General features: G+C 35.8%; 2 protein-coding genes across 2 annotated transcripts in view; both read left to right on the top strand.

Annotated features, from left to right (window-relative positions):
• The window catches only part of LOC145765718 (uncharacterized), a 1,283,504-nt gene that overhangs the window by 329,825 nt on the left and 933,300 nt on the right, over positions 1–20,379 (top strand). The window contains exons 8-12 of the mRNA XM_082577542.1: positions 972–1,061; positions 2,691–2,786; positions 3,601–3,768; positions 4,882–4,980; positions 8,660–8,752. Coding sequence (XP_082433668.1) covers positions 972–1,061; positions 2,691–2,786; positions 3,601–3,768; positions 4,882–4,980; positions 8,660–8,752 — 546 coding nt within the window. The remainder of the gene's footprint in view (positions 1–971; positions 1,062–2,690; positions 2,787–3,600; positions 3,769–4,881; positions 4,981–8,659; positions 8,753–20,379) is intronic.
• Positions 12,353–20,379, top strand: part of LOC145765613 (uncharacterized) — a 66,700-nt gene continuing 58,673 nt past the window's right edge. Inside the window, exons 1-3 of the mRNA XM_082577447.1 lie at positions 12,353–12,413; positions 13,765–14,030; positions 14,268–14,450. Coding sequence (XP_082433573.1) covers positions 12,353–12,413; positions 13,765–14,030; positions 14,268–14,450 — 510 coding nt within the window. The remainder of the gene's footprint in view (positions 12,414–13,764; positions 14,031–14,267; positions 14,451–20,379) is intronic.

Genomic DNA, 20,379 nt, shown 5'->3' with positions numbered 1-20,379 from the left:
ATGAAAACGTTGTTCGACGCCTTTGTCAACGACCAACAACAATCCGAGATTCTTTGGAACGAACTTACAATAAAAACTCCACATTTAAAGTCAACGTGCCACAACCCTCTGATGCTGCAACTTTATGTGAGAGCATCTCTTGGATCGTCACAAATTGATGATATATCCACAATGACCAGGATATTTCATACTGTATTGTTAAATCTTAAAACCTCAGGACACGCAAGGATTTCGATATCAGACGATATTGTCATCAGACTTTCCAAAATCGCGTACGAAGCAACAAAAAGAGAAACAGTCTTAATCACAACAGACGACCTTGAAGCAGAACATCTCTCCAGTGAAGAAATTCAAGATCTTGTCGTCACTCTATTGGGAGCAAACAGAGAATATCCACTCCTGGAAGGGCAGCAACGGTTATATTTTAGCCACCAGACCTTTCAGGAGTACTTCAGTGCTTTATACATCTGTCGTGAAATGTCATTAACCGATTTTAGATCTTTTGTACAAAATAACCTGCTGAAGGGCCACTGGGCTGTTGTTGTACAGTTTACATCAGGAATCCTTTTGGATCCGATCATCAACAAAGGTTCATTTTTTATTTCATCTACAGTTTATTTATCGTACCACTAACAACAAATCTTATAATAGAGGTTTTTTTCACTATAATTGGCCAGGTAAAGATATACTTTGTCAACTTTAAGGAAAAATTCATTACAATAATTGATATTCCTTTCAACAAATTATCATTAGCAATATTGGAATCTTGACATTATTTGTGCTTTGCTTCATCTTCAGCTTCACAAGACCTAAAACCTCAACCGTGGAAGCGCAGAGTTACATCTTCAAGGAAAAAAAATATTTAGAAGTAAAAATAAATTAAAAAATTTAGTCTTGAAGTTCATTTATTTCACTTAACAAGGGAAGTCTTTTATCTTCGTTATATGTAAATTCATATCAAAATTTTACAGACAACTCAACCTCCAAAACAACCCAACATCCTTTAAGTGCATCTACCTCATCACAAACGCCATCATCTTCCCACCAACCAAGCTCTTCTGGTAATATTATCGTATAACAAATAAATATTCATATAAACATATTGTTGACATAATGTCAGGCTTGGTGGCTGTGTTTAAATGTACTTTGATTTACATATAAGATTTAAGTCTACGTCATATGCACGTCTTAAACTTTTGCAGTTTGCCACTTTTTCCTGTTGTTGGCTTTATTCCAACAATATAAGTTAGATATTTTGCAATTGTATTGTGAAAAAGAATAGTTTGTGCTTGCTTGTTTGCAACAAGTAAAATTATCTTTTGGAAACCATTGGGTCGGGCATCGGTCCGCAAGTGCGACAATGTTTACTTCCCAACGGCTCAACAACGCAGCTGCTTCAGAGCAGTGTATTTCATAGTGGAAGATGGTTTGTAGCCCATATGATGATTAACATTACATCAAGAGCAAGAAATTTATTCATTCTGTTTTTTCAACATCGTATTTCATTTTTACTTTTTTTTGTTTCATTTTCAGATGAATCCACGTCAGCAGTGACGCAATCATCAATGCCATCTTCACAAATTGCTTCAAGTAGGAAGATCGAGTAGGCCACCAAACTTTATGATTGAAATAACAAAGCGTTGATTTGTATAAGCATAAAGTTGTCGCCCAACTGGTTAGACGTCGAGCGAGCGCCAACGTTCGCTTGGTTGCTTATTGGCCACACAGCTGCATTAAGCTATTAAGTCACGGCTGATAAAGTTTTTTACATGCATAGGCTACTAATCGTTGATTGGTTGTGAGAATATCTATTCTCAGACTGAGAAAACTATTTTGAAAGTTTAATATTAGAACTTTTACATAATTGCGGCGGTGGCGGTTGTGGCGGTGGGATGGCGCAGCGGATAAGGCGTTGGCTTTCCAATTATGCAAACCTGGTTCGACTCCCGGCTTCAGCTGGTTATTGAAAACACCGCTCACCTCTACCCAGGCCCCAGGGTGTAATAAATTGGGTGGGCATAGTTGCCGAAGTAAAGGCGGCCGAGAGAAAGAAACTGGCCACCCTACTCTCCTTAGTGCCGAAGTCTTAGTACAATGAGAACCTTATCTTCTCATACACGACAGTCGACACTTGAATCAAGTATGGGACCCCCCTTTACATAATTGCCACAGTCACAGTCTCCTGCTTATATATTATTTCATCCACTAGGTGGCACTCAATAAATACCTGAGCTAGAATTGTGTCGCTCAAATGCACAGACCGATAGTCGAACCAACGTTGCTTGATGTTATTGTTTCTTTGTTCGCAACGTTGAACCAACGTCGTACGTCGAACCAACGTTGCTTGATGTTTCTTTGTTTGCAAAGAAACTGAACCATCAAAGCTAACCTACTGTATTTATTGATTATTATTATTGAATATTGTTTATTAATGATGATGAAGCTATTACAACCTAACAGGTTGCCAAATAATTATCTCAAGTGATGGTCAAAATTGTTGTCGTTTTCATATCTAGGCTTGTGTACGGTGGTTGAAGATTTATAGTAAGTACCTTAATTGAAAAATCGAAAAAGAAAATCTTCATGTCTACAATCAGGCGTGTTTTTAGGTGTCTTGCCAAGACAGTGTCTTTCACTTACTACTCGAACTACTCCTTGCACTCGATAAGTTATAATTTTTATTTTTTTAGCCACTTCGGGTCCTGCCATCAACCAACAGCCTTCAATCAAATCTGCTTTGACACAAAAACCTTCCCAGCAAATCTTGTTTTCACAACCTCCACAAAGTAAGAATATACTCTGCTGACAACATTTTAAAGTTATCCGGTAGTCGGTAGTGCTCAAGTGCATGTAGTCACGAAAAACAAATCACGATCACCTTCTCAACAAACTTATCAACTTCTACTGTACATCTACCACGTCTTAACGTTCGCGTTTCTCATTTATACATATTTCTGTTGCCCTGTTGGCAGGTGTTATTTTCGCTAGATGGTCCATAGTTAAAACAAACGGCACCAAAACAGAGACAACTTAATGACACGTAGCCTAGCTACTAAACATTAAAAGTCTTTGTCACTACAGAGCAGCTACAGCGCAACATGTGTAAATTGTAGGTGGCATGCAAAATCATAAATTGTATTAGCTCTGAGTCAGGTCAAGCATGTTTGTTCAGCAACTCACAAATGGGAACAGCTACTTCCTTTTCATTTCAATTTACTTTAATACTGAAAAGGTGGACAGTGTGCGCATATTCTACTGTATGTGCGTTTACTAGTAAGGAAAAGGTTCTAGAAATATGTTTTTATATTTAGTTTGTTGGAGTTTTGGGATTGTGCGCCTGAGCAATGCATTTTAAAGCAGCTCTCTATATTTTGATTTGAAAAGCAAAAAAATATAAACTGCGTCATAGAACTTCTGACTTACAGTTCGTGCTGACTTTTGAAAGCACATCAACCAGCCTTTGAATGAATAGATTGTTTTCAATTTTTATGTATTTTTAGATTATAGTTGTCCTATGGCGGCACACTTAGCATCATATCGCAGCAACAATACTATGCCAGGACACAGTTAGGGATTCAACATTTCTAGCTCGTTTTTCAGATTTGCCCCAAGATTCCTTTCAACAAACATCTCAACAATTGAACAGGCAATCCACTGCTTCAAATCAACCGCAATCATCTTCCAAAGATGTTTCATCTGTTTTTCAAAAGTCAAAACCTCAAAAGTTAATGAACAGATTGAAATATTTCACAAAAAAAATATTTCCAAGTAAGAAATGAATTATATGATTTTATGTTTAAATAAATCAGCTTTCAAAACATTGTTTCACGTAACAATAGAAGAGAAATGCTTTTTCAAATCTTTCAAATCTTTGTGCTGTTATTGATAATTATGGGCCAAAAATAATTTCAAATATTCAAGTTTTAGGTTTACCTCAAATTTAATTACAATAAAATACTTTACGTCCAGGAAAAATGTACAACCAATCCAATTGATGTCAAGTTATGTTGTTGTGTATCGCGATTTCGAATATTAAATTCTCTTCAGCAGAACTTTATAACAGGCATAATAAAATCTTCAGTAGGTCAGTTCAAGAATGCAACCAACAATACTGTTTTTCGGTTGCTGAAAAACAAATAAATTTAGTCTGCGAGGCGAGCAGTAGTGACAATATTATGTAAATTACCAATGGAATTAAGTCATACATTAGTAAAACGGAGTGACAACGCCATGGAGGGATTCTGGGGAGGCAAGCCATCCTTGCATAAAAGGCACACAAAATTAGCCTATAACGGATCAAAATGATACAGTCACTATCAATTAAAATGCAAAAATAAAGAAAAAGACAATATAACGTAAGAGAACAACTGCACGCCCAGCAAGCTGGTGCAAGAGAGAAACCCAATTACGGATCCACAGGATGCACTGCCTAAGAAGTATAAATTCAAGAACAATGTACGACCAGTCCATTGGATGTCAAGTTATGTTGTTGTGTATCGCGATTTCGAATATTAAATTCTCTTCAGCAGAACTTTATAACAGGCATAATAAAATCTTCAGTAGGTCAGTTCAAGAATGCAGCAGCTAAGTTTAGAAAGAAACCAACAATAGTGGTTTTTTGGTTGCTAAGAAACAAATAAATTTAGTCTGCGAGCAGTAGTGACAATATAATTTAAATTATGAAGGGAATTAAGTCATACATTAGTAAAACATCATTACATTAGTAATACATTAGTAAAACGTTAGCAGTGCATCCTATGGATCCGTAATTGGGCTTCTCTCTTGCACCAGCTTGCTGGGCGTGTAGTTGTTTTCTTGCGTTGTTTTGCCTTTTTCATTGTTTTTGCACTTTATGCATCTGTCGTGAAATGTCATTACCAGATTTTACGTCATTGGTTCAAAATAACTTACTGGAGGATCACTGGGCTGGTGTTGTCCAAATTACGGCTGGAATACTTTTGGATCTGATCATGAACAAAAGTAAGTTGGTGATTTATCTACAGACTATTCATCATGAAACTAACAAGAATTTATATTATCGCACTTTATTTCATTGTAATAAGTTAAGGCATAATTTATCAACTTTTTGGGGAAAAATCGTTGCAATAATTTATCTTCCTTAAACAAATTTTGTTTGACAAATAAAACCTTGAGACTTGATGTCATTTTATATAATAATTACTGCACCAACAACAATATTTTTTTTCAAATCTATAGATCTATCGAGCTCTGCAATTAGCAAACTTTCTTCGATGGAATCTACGTCAGCACTGACGCAATCATCAACTTGTCGTTTTGTCGCTTCTACCTTTTTCTCGACCTTTGCTATGTTGACGTGTATTGTTTTGATATGATGGTCAGAAATAAAAAAACAACTGAACTGAACTTCATCTTCACAAATTGACTCAAGTAGGAACATAAGCTAGATTATTTGCGATTGTCTTGTGACAAAGAACAGTATGTGCTTGCTTGCTTGTTCGCTACAAGTAAAATTACCCTTGGAAACCACTGGAATAGGCGATTGTCCGCATGTTCCGACAATCTTTATTTCCCAACAGGCCACGCAGCTGCTTCAGAGCAGTGTATTTCATACTGGAAGATGGTTTGTAGCCTGTAGGTGTTCCATTTTGACAAAAAATTTTGAACTTGCACTTGTAATAGTGATTATGAGATGGTTTTTTTGGTCAAACGAAGTATCCTTTTTAAATTTTTGACCAACTCCAACTTTTTGAGGTCCTATGACCCCCTTGAAATTTAGAAGACACACCCTCGGTAGACATAAAATTCAAATGTTTGAATGATCATAACTTCTAGTTAGAATGTAGTAGAACCACCATCTTTGCATTCTGCATGGTTTTTCATTCTGAACAAGATTAAAAGGTTTTCAAGGTCTTAAAGTAATCAAAGAAAAATTAGAATACCGTATTTCGCGGCGTATAAGACGACCCGTTGTACAAGACTACCCCTGACTTTACAAGCAAAAATCTGTGATTTAAGGTATGTTCGCCAGATAAGACGATCCTCCACTTCCATGTGTTGCTATACCGTATTTTGAAACTTCCACTTCCTGTTGACCAACATGATCAAGATGGAACAGCAGAACAACTTCAATTAAGTTCAGAATCTGATGATTTTAGTAGTGCTGATGACAATTTTTGTGTCAATACTGATCAGCAACAAGACCAGGAGATGAAAAATGTGCAACGTTTCACTCATACCAAGCGTAAAACGTTTTTTACTGAGAAATTATCAGTAATGGCTGCTAAAAAGCTGGTATTCAATTACAGCAGCTCATTCGTTGCTTAACTGTGCTGCTGATACTTTGGGCATTTTACATGGCATCACAATGCCATTGCATATAGAAAGAAGATCACTGATGATAGTTTGTTGAAATCGAGGAATGCTGTTTTCCACCAGCTTTGTTTCGATGGAAAAAAGCTATTCAATCGAGAAAGACTGGTTGTTATTTCCAATTTTATATAGGGTTGCTTTTTCCTTGCCCTCAAAACGTTCAGAGAAAAGGAAAGTGCTAGCGGGGAGGCATGTTTTACAGCTATAAAAAAGCAAAGAAATTCTTATCCAATCTTTGAGAAAGATAGCAACATCAACTCCAGGCAACAAATTCATAAGAGCTGACCAAGCTTCACTCTTAGTCCTAAGTTGTGCAACATTCCAGGACGTTGAAACAATACTTGTTCGTTGCACAGGAGGCTGTCCATCATTCTCGCTAGTTGACCAAGGCCAATGGCTATCTTCGTATTCTACTTTTTAGGCCATTCGCACTCAATGCCACTTAACTTGCTGGAGGTCTATCGGCCAATTTATAGTTGATGTGTTGTCTTAAACGTTTTCTGCCTAGACTGTGTAAAGTGCAGGCCTTACTTATTTAAAGAATTGGTGTATTCAAAACGACAATAATAAATGAAACAGTTGCTTACCGAGTTCTTAATGGGAGCAGCTGACTCGATAACTGTGTAGTTCCTTTGCTGCTTCCAGTCGTCTGTTGTGTTGCATATGTAATCGCAGTGTAGCCTACTGTATGTTGTCGCAATGGGCGCAAAATAAAACATGTTATTATTATTATTGTTCTTACATATTCCCTAGTCACTCCAAATTTCCAGTTCTCCAGATTTATAAAACAATGACCACTCCAGTCAATGCCAAAACGTAAAAGAACGATAAACTAGCAAAGATGTTTAATGCATGGCCGGGTCACTTAAGCATGAAAAAATAGAATGGAGCAGAGATGCAGCAATAATGTTAAATGGGTGGGGAATCGTTTCTAACATGTGTATGCTCCAATGTTTATTTCAATTTTTTTGCACCCCAGTGCTGAAAACGGACCAGCCATCACACTTCTCAATAGAGATTTGATGGCAGCGTCTGATTATGCTATTGTTAAGTATGCGATGCCAAGTTTTATCAGGCATGGAAGCTTGTGGGCTTCCCCAAAAAATGTCACTCTGGCATCTTATACTGATGAACCACCAATTTTGCCAGAAAACATCAGCAAAATTGCAAGAAAGCCAATAGATGCCACAAAAACTGAGTCAATGCTTGCGCTATCAATTAAAAAGACACTCATTTCATTCTATGATGTCACCAACCAGTGTTCTCCATGTCTTTCATTGGGCACACCGGATGCATGGATATCGTTCAAAAACAATCAGATGAATAATGAAAGAGTCATTGGACTGCTGAAACGATGTGTCATCGCAAAACGAGTCAAGGATAGCACTAATGCCTATGATAATGATAAATTAGAAAAGACTGACAATGATATTCGCCAATATGTGGTTGCAATGATGCAATAAGAATGCATGTTCAGTTATGGTTTAGCATGTTACAAGTTTAATAGGAAAGTTTAGTACGTTATCGTAAATGTTTTACATTAACTTTGGTTAGTTTTTGTGTTTTCTTATCTTGTATTTTCTAAGTTGCCTGTGGAGTGTAATGAAATTGTTTGTATTACTTTCTAAGTAGTAAATGCCATTATCAAGATTTGTTTCAAAAACATATCAAAATCTACTTTTTAGCAATTTTAAAAAAAATTACTTTATTTTTTATGACTTTAAAAACCATGTAATCTTGTTTAGCATGAATAATCATGCAGAATTAATGAAAAAATGATGGTTTTATTACATCCTAACCAGAAGTTATGACCATTCAAACATTTGACTTTTGTGCCTAACAAGGTGGTATTTCTCCAAGGGGGTGTGGGACCTCAAAAAATGGGAGTTGGTCAAAAATTTAAAAAGGATACTTCGTTTAACCAAAAATCCCATCTCATAATCACTATTACAAGTGCAAGTTCAAAATTTTTTGTCAAAATGGAACACCTACACGCTACAAACCATCTTCCAGTATGAAATACACTGCTCTGAAGCAGCTGCGTGGCCTGTTGGGAAATAAAGATTGTCGGAACATGCGGACAATCGCCTATTCCAGTGGTTTCCAAGGGTAATTTTACTTGTAGCGAACAAGCAAGCAAGCACATACTGTTCTTTGTCACAAGACAATCGCAAGACAAAATTTCGAAATGGAACACCCTACGGTGTATGATCATACACATCATACACGGTGTATGATCACTAACATTACATCAAGAGGAAGAAATTGATTCGTTTTGTTTTTTCAACATCGTGTTTCATTTTTGCAGATCCATCCAGCACTGCAATGAACCAACGTCCTTCAGATGAATCTACGTCAGCAGTGACGCAATCACAAACTTCATCTTTACAAATTGCTTCAAGTAGGGTTACCGACTAGATAATGGTCTCTGTGTGCATAAAATTTTAATTATTGCGAGATCCTATTAGTTCCGTTCCTGGTGAAGTTTATAGCTGCAAAAATCGGCTGGAACGCTTAATTCAATGGCAGTAAATTTCGTTAATCTTATGTTTCCACAGCGTGTTTCACTTTTACAGATCTATCTAGCACTGCATTGAACCAAGGTCCTTCAGATGAATCTACTTCATCACAAACGCCATCGTCTTCCCACCAACCAAGTTCTTCTGGTAATATTATCGTATAACAAATAAATATTCCAATAAACATATTGTTGACATAATGTCAGGATTGATGGCCGGGTTTAAATGTACTTTGATTTAGGGGGGAGGCTGGGGTGCATTGGAACACTAAAAACGTTTTTGTTTCTAGCTCTATCAGGTTTTGTTTAAACATACTGACGTCTCGCTAGTGGATAGTATAAGTGTAGTTTTATATTTTAAATTATTCCACTTTCTCCAAACTTTTATACTTGCCGAGTATTTCGAGCTCAAAATTTGGTGTTCGAATGCGCCCCGTGGATTTTTTCCGGGGTCAAATGGAACACAAGACTGGGTGGATTGGAACATCGATTGGGGTACAATGGAACACAAGTAAAACATCACAAAAACGTGTTTATTAAGAAGAAAAATTGACGAAAAAACAACAAAAAGACAAAACAACAAAAAGAAATAGGCTGTGCTTCGTTATACAAACGTTGTGTAGGAATAGTATCCAGCCATGCATAGCCTACATTTTGTGTTTGGTCTAAGTTTTATATTATGTTGAGCAGCTGCTTTTCGTATTGAACATCCTGGGTTTATGACCATTTCGGTGGCACTCTTCATGACATTTCCTGAAAAATCTCTATCAGTTTTGCGTTTACGACTTCGAACCATGTTCACAATACAGGCTAGACAAAATTTCTCTGTCGCTAGTTTTGCAAGAGTTGGCTATGCGTGAATATGTTACAGCAACACCTAACACCATAACTGTCTGTGGAAAATGCAATGACAAGTTAGGCACTAATAGTTTTAGTGTGCACTGTGCAGTAGCTTACTGAAAATGAAGTCAAACCAAAAGTCAGCAAGTTATTGGTTGATACTTTTACATGAAGACAAATCATGTAGTGTGTAACTTTAGCCCACAGTATAGGCTACTTATAGGCATAAACAATTAACTTACACTCTCTAGTGTAAGGGTAACCATTGTTAGGTAAACTCTTTAACCAACGAGTAAGCTACGAGAGATTAGGTGCGAGTTCAAGTCTAAAAAGCCTACCTAAAACTGTAGCCAACTTGAGATGGAATCAAGTCCGTAGGCTACTCGTAGCCTACTTGAATGTAGGCCTAACCTATGACAATAATATGAACCTGGCTTAATATCTTTATGCTTCCTGCAAGCAGACTGATTTATTTATAACTAACAGATACAATATGTTGGGGAGCATTGGAACGTGTTCCAATGCAGACAAACATTTTTGTTCCAATCCACCCCAATGCAAATTTTTTAACAAAAATGGCGGTAGCTCACTTGTTTTCTAACCTGTTGAGAAAACTGTTTCACACAAGCTTGCTAGTATCCCTACGTTCTTAGTTTCATAGGTAGGACAATTTTTCCTTCGCTGAATATTCTGTAACTAAGTTTATTTTGAATAAACTGCAATTTACTTGAACTAGTCAGAAACACATTTTGATCAACAGCACCCTACCTCAGCGCATGTCAGCTACCAAAACAGAACATGTGGTGAGCAACTTAGCAATGAAGCCACTGTCATGCTTGAATGGTTTTAAAAGTCAAAGAAAAAAAGGAAAATTCGACTGTTCCATACGTCCCTGTGTTCCAATGCACCCCAGCCTCCCCCTACATATATGCTGTAAGTCTACATCATATGCACGCCTTAAACTTTTGCAGTTTTGCCACTTTTTCCTGTTGTTGGCTTTTTTTCCATGTACTTTTTTGCAATTTTGCAAAATTGCAAAAAAGAGTTGAACGAACAATGCCATGAAATGTATTCTTGAATGTTCAGTTTACGCATTTTAACGCTTCATTCCCGTTTCAAAATTTCATTTAGTAGGCCTTTAAAGTTGAAATCACGTTTTAAATGATTTTTCTTTTAGACCACAGATGGTCTGTAATAATTTAGTTACTAAGTTTTGTTTAAGTTATGTCGTCTCACAGTCAAATTTCAAACGTCAGAAATGTCCAGGCCTTCCTTATGCGTAGTATACAAGGCACATTTTAGCTCATATTTCTATAAACATTGAAATACGTCATTTAAATGTTAAGTAGTTGAATAGGCAATGGGTTTACTTTGAAATATTACATTATTGTCTTAGCTGTTGAGGAAGTGCATAAAATATTTCTATCCCTTAAATCTACTTCTAAAACTTTATGTGCCAAATGTAGTCGATTAGGTTAATAAAAATGAGGTTGAACGAGCAATGCGATTAAAAATAATTGCACAAAGGAAGAATAATTACATGTTTTTCTCGATTTTTTTTGTAGGGTAGTACGTGACCAAATGCCTCCCTACATTCTTTATTGCCTACAAGCTCATTGAACAGTACTTAAGTAAATGAAATTGTTAACAGAATTAAATTGCCTTTGAACATGATTTAGCAAGGTTACGATAATTGAAACACTATTAAAATCATCACGCATTGAAACAACTTTGTCATAAATTTTTAAAGATCATCGACTGTAAAGCGGTTTGCGACGGTCGTCGTCGTCGTCGACAAAATCAACAAACCAAACGTAATTATTTAAAGTCAAAGTAGCCTAATAAACCAAACATTATTATTAACTTACACCGAGCGTCAAATCTTCTCAAAGGCTGTATTATAGGATTTAATTGAGTGATTGTGGAATTTTTATCCGAAAACTAAAAAAGCTTGTTTGAAAGCTTAATCCTGGCAGTTTCGCATACTAGTAGAGGCTTTGAACCACTGACCCATGACCCGTCACTGATTTTGACAAAGTTTTGTTTGTCAAGTATTTCATTCACTTGGTGCCGCTGAATGGAGAGCTGTACTTGAAATGCGTTGCTCAAGCACACTCCCCGAGAGTCGAACCAGCTTTGTTTGATCAATCAATCAATCAAGTTTATTTCGGCATAGCTCCACATTCATTTTCAATGTACACATCAGGAGATATAGCAAATCGCGTTTTTGATATGGAAACTACACCATGGAGGCACCGAAAAAACCATGCGGTTATCTAAGTCAAGGTGCCCCCACGTTGATCTTGCGATTTCTTTGTACATTTAGTCGAGGCTGAACCAACTGAGCTACCGAGCTGACAATTTTGCAGCCGCATGTCATACAAACCTGTTCCGCATTGTTGAGGCCCATTAGAACAAATTATAAAGTGCGGAATATTTTCTGATAAATCATCTAGAAATTTACTGACGCAAACTTCTATAAAGATGCACTTGCAATTTGGAAACATTTGTTTTATTTTAATAACATTTGATAATTTGGTTAAGAGTTAAAATAAATGCTTATACTGTAGTCCTGCTACCTTATCGAAGCGACGTTTACAAATCATAATTTTAACGACAAGTTTTTATATTTTAGATGAAAAAATGCAGAAAAGGCAACTATTTGTTAAGGAATTACTGAAAGAAACCCGGAAAATTGCTACAGGTAAGTAAAAATAGGCTAAAACTAGTCTAAAACTTCAATACAAATGAACATCAAAAAGAATTTAAATTTAAAAACATGTAAGTACAGTAGCGACAAGTTTCCAGAAACTTTTACTAAGTTTTACTCAAATTAAAAACAAAATTGTGAAGTCATAAAACAAAGATTCATCAAGGTGAAAAAGCTCAGGAAACCGTCTCAGTGCGACCAAATGAATTCATAAAAAAAGAAAGCAAGTGAAATAGAATTAAATATTATTCAATACATTATTGTTTACATATACATTACATTTACATACCATTTCATTTTTGGATAACGTTTGATGAATCACAAGAAGAAACACAGTTTGACGATTTAAATGCATTTTTCACTGAAAGGTAGCCGAAGAGGTGATAAAAGGTTAAAACTTGTATTCAAAAGCAAATTAGGAAGAAAAATCATAATTGTAACAGTCTGTGAGAAAGGTTAAAGTTACAAAGCAAAGCGTTTTTGATAACTAAGAAATGTTTCAAAGTGGTCTGGCAGCAACTCTTGTAAAACTTCAGGTATGCTAACAGTTAACTATTGATTTTAGCGACAATTCATCGTAAAAAAACATTTAGTACAGTTCAAAGTCGCATTTCAAATCAATTAATTGAATGTCCGCCCAGAATAGGCTACTTTTTCATATGATTTCGATTTCAATTTGTAGGCCTACACTTGATTCTAGTCTTCAGTTTGTTTTCCACACTCAAATTATATTTTTCTTTGCAAATTCATGATCAGTTCTTTTTTTTTTTTTGATCAGCTAGCTCAGGAAATAAAGCACTCGTTTGTGCAAAAGTGATAGTCTTATTTTGAATTGCTAAAAATAAGATAAAATAAGGACGCAAGTCAAAAATAAGGTCATTTTTTAGAAATGAAGACAGTATATAAGATATAGTTCTTCAAATGTAGGACAAACCTTGGAAATAAGTACGATATGGAAGCCCTTATACTGTAGTCCTTGACTTTTTTCATAATAATGAGTAGTAGGCTACGCTGCTCTAGAGAACAATGCTTATAGCTTTTTTAAGAGCTATGAGCGACTGAACTGGGAGAACGTTAAATTTTTTCTTTGAAACGGAATAGTCAATATTTATGAAATAAAAAAAAGTTTTTTTTCAAATTAGAACTTTGACTCAAACCTGAAAGTTTTGTTCAAAACAATTTGTTTATATTTTTGTTTGAGATATAAATAAATTAATGTTTTATTCTTTAGTAAACCACTTGTGTTCAATGTTTGATTATTTTATGGTTAGAACCAAACTGTGGTTTTAAACTACAACCTGGTTATCCGAGCTAATATTTATTGATATTATTCCTGCATTGTTAGATCACAAAGATAAACGCTTCATCATCGCCATCAGCAAGATTCTGCGGGAAGGCAACGACTTGGAAGTGACAGTCACAGCAGGAAGTCATTTTGATGGAGGATGGATATGGATGAGATCCTTCAACACTCAGAATGACATCCATGCTGTGACGTCATTCCTCAAGTCGATGCCGACGCGAGTTGGAATCCTTGATCTGTCCGGATGCGAAATGAATTCCAATCAATTCCTTCCATGGAAGGAGGCGATCGAATCGATGCCTGGATCCGTAAGTCATGTTTAACTTTTATAACCAACACATTGATTCATGGTCAGTTGTTACGTTGATTCAACGTCGCATTACGTTGTTTTAACGTCTCAGTTTCAACAAGTTTCACAAAGTAAGTTCCAGTTTCCAATTTTAATCATTTTCTAACAATTCTTGTAAACATAAAATAAACAAAAAGTCACAACATAAATAAATTGTTTATGTTTAATTATTGAATCATAATTAATTTGTGTTTAGATTGTTGTGATGCATCTCTATGACAACCACCTATTTATCGATGACGTCATCGAGGTGTTGCCCAAAGTTGAGGAGGAAGTTGAGATGTGGGAATCCCTCGATGATGGAGATGGGGAGTCTAGAGATCCGAACATGGAGGAAAGATCCAAGCTACAAGAAACATTGGATCGGTTGGACAATAAAGTGAGAGTTGTTTACGTTGTATCAACGTTACATAAATTAATTGTGTCAACATTAAATCAACGTCAATTATTCGCTTTGTCTTTTACAGAAGTTGAAGATCGAGGTTATGGATGGTGATGATTTACAAGGACCTCCGATTTACCTCACGCACAAGGACTGTTGATGTTTTTATTTGTTTGTTGATGTTATAATAAAATTATGTTATCCAGTGATTTTGTTTGGTTGAGTTAAAAATACAACAACAAACTGCTTGTTTGCATCAGGTGACGTAACATCAACAAAAATGTGTATAATATTATCAAACCAAGGTTTGTTTATGTTCTTCAACTTGAGGTCGATAAACATCAACAAAAGTAAGTTTGTTTATTTAACTTATTAATTTTTATGAAATAATTTCAATGAAGAATTCAAATTAAGTTATTTGTTAACAGTGTTGCCAGATTAGATTTTTTTTTTAATTTCAGTAAGAGTTGTATCTAAAATTACCCTTCGAGATGAGCCGCATTGGAGGCGACGACAAATCAGTTTATTTGTTAAAAGTGTTGCCAAGTTGAACTACTTTTTTTTAATCTAGAGACCTGCAAGCGTTTCCTCTAAATACCCGTTGTCAGGGTTGCCAATTCGATTCAGACTAGTTTTACTAAATAAACTTTTGTTTACAGTGAGGGTAACATTAGCGCGCCGCGGCCAAGAGGTACAGTTAAATACTTATTGTCAGGTTGCCCGTTTCAGTCGGTCTAGTTTTGCCGATTAAGGTGAGGGTAAAAATGATGCAATAACCATGTAAAATGTTTGCTAATCCCTAAAAGTGCCGACATTGCCTGACAAGTTGTAAGAGTTGCCAGTTTTGCGATTTTCGTTGCAAAATTGGACTACTTTTGCTTCGTTGTCAAGGAAAAATTATGCCAGCTACGAGTTGTGGTATTGTTGATTTCTTTGTTTTTTTTTTCCATTTATAATCGACTTTTAATAGATAAATACTAGATATGCTTGAAAACATCCTGCAACACTGACAATCGGTATTTAGAGGTAGTAGCCCTCTTGGGGTGTATGGGAGTTTGTGTGAAAGGTAGCACCTCTAGTTCTTCCATTTTCTCATATGAGAGTAATGGTAACATTGGTCCTTCATATAAACCCCAAGTCTCATTTATGGCTCCACGAAGTTGGTAATGCACACCAACGGCCACACCCTGGTAACGGCATAATGCTGGCTAAACTAAATGAGGCGCATGTTAGAACAGCTTTAACATGGCAGGGAAGTCAATCCCTTTAAGAGCATAAAGTCTAGAATGGCTGAAAAGGCAGAAGAACCATAAATAGTCAATGGCTTGGAAGGCATGATAGCAAAACGATGTGACCCGTTTAGGCACACTTTTGACGTTTAGAGTACAGTGGCTGGTCACCTTGGAAAAGATTGGAGCCTTACCAAGTATATATTCCATAGTAAACAATGCTAGCTATTACAACGAAAATGAGTCATGGAGACTGATCAGGGCCCCCTGTTGTGAAGTCCCCTAAAAGCTACAGGGAAGGAGGAACCTCTTCTATGTGCACAGCTGCTCGTGATGATGGCTTATGCCCAAATCCCTCTGGAAGGCATAAGTCTGATGGTAGACTGCTGAATACTAGAAAAAGGGCACTCAAAATAGGAACATGGAATGTAAGAACCCTTTATAAAGCAGGTCGATACGAAAATTTAAAACAAGAGATGTCGGTCATGAACTTTGATTTAATTGGGATAAGTGAAACTAGATGGATAGGTGATGGTAAAGTGACAGAAGATAGATTTGTTTTTGTATATTCAGGAGGAGAACAGCATATGTACGGCGTCGGTATGATAATGAAAAAAGAAATAGCTAACTCAGTGATTGGATTTTGGCCAATTTCTAACAGAGTTATGATGATTAAATTGTCTGCAGCACCATTTAATATAAATATATTACAAATCTATGCACCAACCCAAGAACATACCTATGAAGAGATTGAGTTGTTTTATGAGTCAATAAAGGATGTACTTAAATATACTAAAAGTGGAGAAGTTAATATAGTAATGGGCGATTTTAATGCAATAGTGGGTGATCATCATGAATATCCCACAACTGGACGTTATGGATTTGGCAATTTAAATGAACGTGGAAGAAGGTTGCTGGAGTTTTGTAAACTTAATGATTTAGTAATAGCGAACACTCTTTTTCAACATCCTGCTAGGCGGTTGTATACATGGCAAAGTCCAGGTTATCAATTTCGGAATCAAATTGACTATGTTATGATAAACCATAGGTTCAGAAATGCAGTAAGACAAGTTAAAACGTATCCAGGATGTGACATAATGTCTGACCACAATCCAGTTGTTATGAAAATCCAAATAAAGCTAAAAAGAGTGAAAAGAACAAATATGTCAGAACATATGGACATGAACATGCTTAAAAATGAACAATATTGAGAGAAATTCAGTATTACAGTAAACAATAAATTTGAATTATTACAGCAAACAGAAATTCCCCAAGTAATTACACAAGAAACTATAGATAGAAGTTGGAATGAAATTAAAGAAACCTTAAATGATGCAGCTGCCAATATTTTACCATCAAAGAGGAAAAACATTAAACAGCCTTGGATTACTGAGAAGATACTTGACTTAATGCAACAGAGAAAGAAAAACAAATTCAATAATCACAAGAAATATAAAGCTTTAAATAAGGAAATATCCCAATTATGCAAAGATGCTAAACAAAGGTGGTGGGAAAATCAATGCAGTGAAATAGAACATCTAGAAGCATCTCATAAATCACTTGAATTACACAATAAAGTTAAACAGCTAACATGTTTGAAGAAAGTTGAACAAGCAAACAGCTGCATCATGGATAGTGGAGGAAAAATGTTATTTCAGGAAGAGGATATAAAGAGTAGATGGGAAGAGTATGTAACAGAATTATATGATGATGATAGAACATGTATGCCTGAAATTACCAATAACGAAGGAGAAGAAATATTGATATCTGAAGTTGAGAAAGCCATTCAAGATCTGAAATGTAATAAAGCTGCAGGAAAGGATAACATTTATCCAGAAATGCTAAAAGCACTCAATGGCATAAGTTTAAAACGCATACACAAATTATGTAATGAAATATATATGACTGGATTTATACCTAAAGAAATGAATGAAACTGTTTTTGTCAGACTACCAAAGAAATCCAAAGCAAAGAACTGCAGTGACTTTAGAACATTTAGTTTGATCAGTCATGTACTGAAAATTTTGTTGAGAATAATTTTATTAAGAAATTGAAAATCTATTGAGAATGAGGTTAGCATGACTCAAAGTGGATTTATAACTGGTAAAGAAACACGAGAGGGCATACTTAACTTCAGAACAATTTGTGAGAGTTACAATGCAGTAAATAAAGATGTATATGCATGTTTTATTGATTATGAGAAAGCATTTGATAGAGTTAACCATGAGAAACTGATTCATTGTTTGTCAAATATTGGTATGAATGGCAAAGACTTACGTTTTATTATTAATTTGTACTGGAATCAAAAAGCATTTATTCGCATGGAAAAAGATTTATCTAAAGGAATTGATATCAAGCGTGGAGTACGCCAAGGATGTGTACTTTCTCCATGTCTTTTTAATTTATATACAGAAATGATTTTTCGATCAATTGATGATATGAAAGGAGTAAAAGTTGGTGGCTTGAATATAACAAATTTACGCTATGCTGATCATACTGTTCTGTTGGCTGAATCACAAGAGGATCTTCAAGAAATATTGGACAATGTTAACTCAATTGGTAAAGAATTTAATATGAAAATTAACGCTAAAAAGACCAAATCAATGATAATCTCAAAATCACCAGACACCACAGTAGCCTACTCCAAATTATAATTGACAATAAAATTATACAAAAAGTAAAATCTTTTTCATATCTTGGTCATTTAATAACTGAAGATGGGAGGTGTGATCATGAAATTCTTAGACGGATAGAAATTGCAAGAACTACATTTGGAAAAATGAAAAATATTTTTACCAATCAACGTTTAAATTTATCAACTCGTCTCAGGATCTTAAAATGCTATATCTGGTCGACCCTATTATACAGTTCTGAAACTTGGACAATATCACAAAAAATGGAGAAACGGATCGATGCCTTCGAGCTCTGGTCATACAGGCAAATGTTAAAAATTTCATGGAAACAAAAAATCACTAACGATGAAGTACTCTCCAAATTCAATTCAAGCAAAATGCTCTTACAAACAGTCAAAAGAAGAAAATTGAAGTATTTTGGACACACAATAAGGCAAAATTCATTACAAAGATCCTTAATAGAAGGGAAGATAAACGGTAAAAGAAGTAAAGGCAGACCAAGAATGATTTGGACAACAAACATCACAAAATGGACAAAATTAACTTATGAATGTGCAGTACGCACAGCTCATGGTCGAGAACAATGGCGCATTGTATCCAACCCTCCAGACGAGGAAGGAACAAAATGATGAGCCCTCTTTTAAGTAGATTTTAAGACGGCTATTCTTAAATGTGTAACCGAAGAAAAATACATCTCGTAAGACTTCAACTCGCCACCAGAATCAAACAACTTGCGGCTCGCTAGCCTGGCTATGAAGTGAAACGACACGGTAACATAAAGCACAGTTTTGCCTCGTAATGTATACCGTACGTAACCAAAAAAAGCAACTAGTAATTAAAAGGGAGGCACAATAGCTAAAGGCATTTGTGCACCTTCCAGTTCGTAAGGCGACTACACTTAGGAGAGCTCGAATATTACGCCAGATGAAAGACTCTGTGGGTGAGTGACTGGTTAAAGATGGATACGACCTGGGTTGGCTTTGATGATGATCGCAATCACCTCAAGAACAAACATCCACGTTTGGAAGATGTTATTGATTTATTATATCAACGATAGACGACGAAGTATCAATGTAAAGTTCTATGCTGCGCATAATGAAATTTTAATGTGTTGTTAGCAAAGGGTTGAAGTATTCTGTGTTTCTAGGTCTCCTTAAGTCTCGTTATTCTGTGTTTTTAGGTCTCATCTAGTGTTGCAAATCGACACCCTTTTTTAAGTGTTTTCAACCTGGTGGCCTAGAAACATTTATAAAATATAGTTTGTGTTGTCGTTTGCATTAATTTACGTCAATTATCGAGAAAAATGTTGCTCATAGCTGCTGCTTTTCATCTGATTCTAAGAAATATCATACGAAAATAAAATTATATGAGCTTAGTCCACTTATTATGCCATTCAGTATCCTACACACAGTACACAGCCACTTGCTCTGGAGCGGTGCCGAAACATTTTTTCGAGCGTCTTGAGACGTTCTCACCACTTGGCCTGCAACAATGCAGATGCCATCTTAAAAAATAGAACCATATTGCATGCTTGATATCCCATAAAAACTTCATCAGCATTTTCACTGAGCCACAGTGCATAGGTCTACACAAGATAAGATTGTTGGAATTTTGTTCTACAGCAGTGCCTCAGTTTTGTTGTATAAGTTATCGCACATATCAGCCTACTACAAACCTCAATAACACCAGTCCATCTGTTAGCAACAAATGTCTACAAATCAAGGGCGGATGCAACCACCAGCCTTAATGGAGGCGATTTCCACAAAGCACAATGATGTGTAGGTCTGCATTTGTCCGACCTTGCGCGTACACCGTGAATAAAGTTACTTTTCTGTGTTTTCGGGAGGCAGTTGCTCCAATCGCTCTCCTTGATCTGCCATTCCTACAAATCTATATTAAATATGTAGCCATTGTATGAAAGAATTACAAATTGGCTGTGCTGGTACTTTTATTATACTATTGTAATTCAAAATCGGTAGCCTACCTTTATTTTGCACTATCGACACAACATAATGAAGCTGAACAATGAACATACTATCTTCAAACTTTTCGCTGGTAGGCCTA

The sequence above is a fragment of the Aplidium turbinatum genome, chromosome 2, assembly GCF_918807975.1.
Source record: "Aplidium turbinatum chromosome 2, kaAplTurb1.1, whole genome shotgun sequence".
Taxonomy (NCBI): Eukaryota; Metazoa; Chordata; class Ascidiacea; order Aplousobranchia; family Polyclinidae; genus Aplidium; species Aplidium turbinatum.
This window is presented reverse-complemented; position numbering and strand designations above follow the sequence as displayed.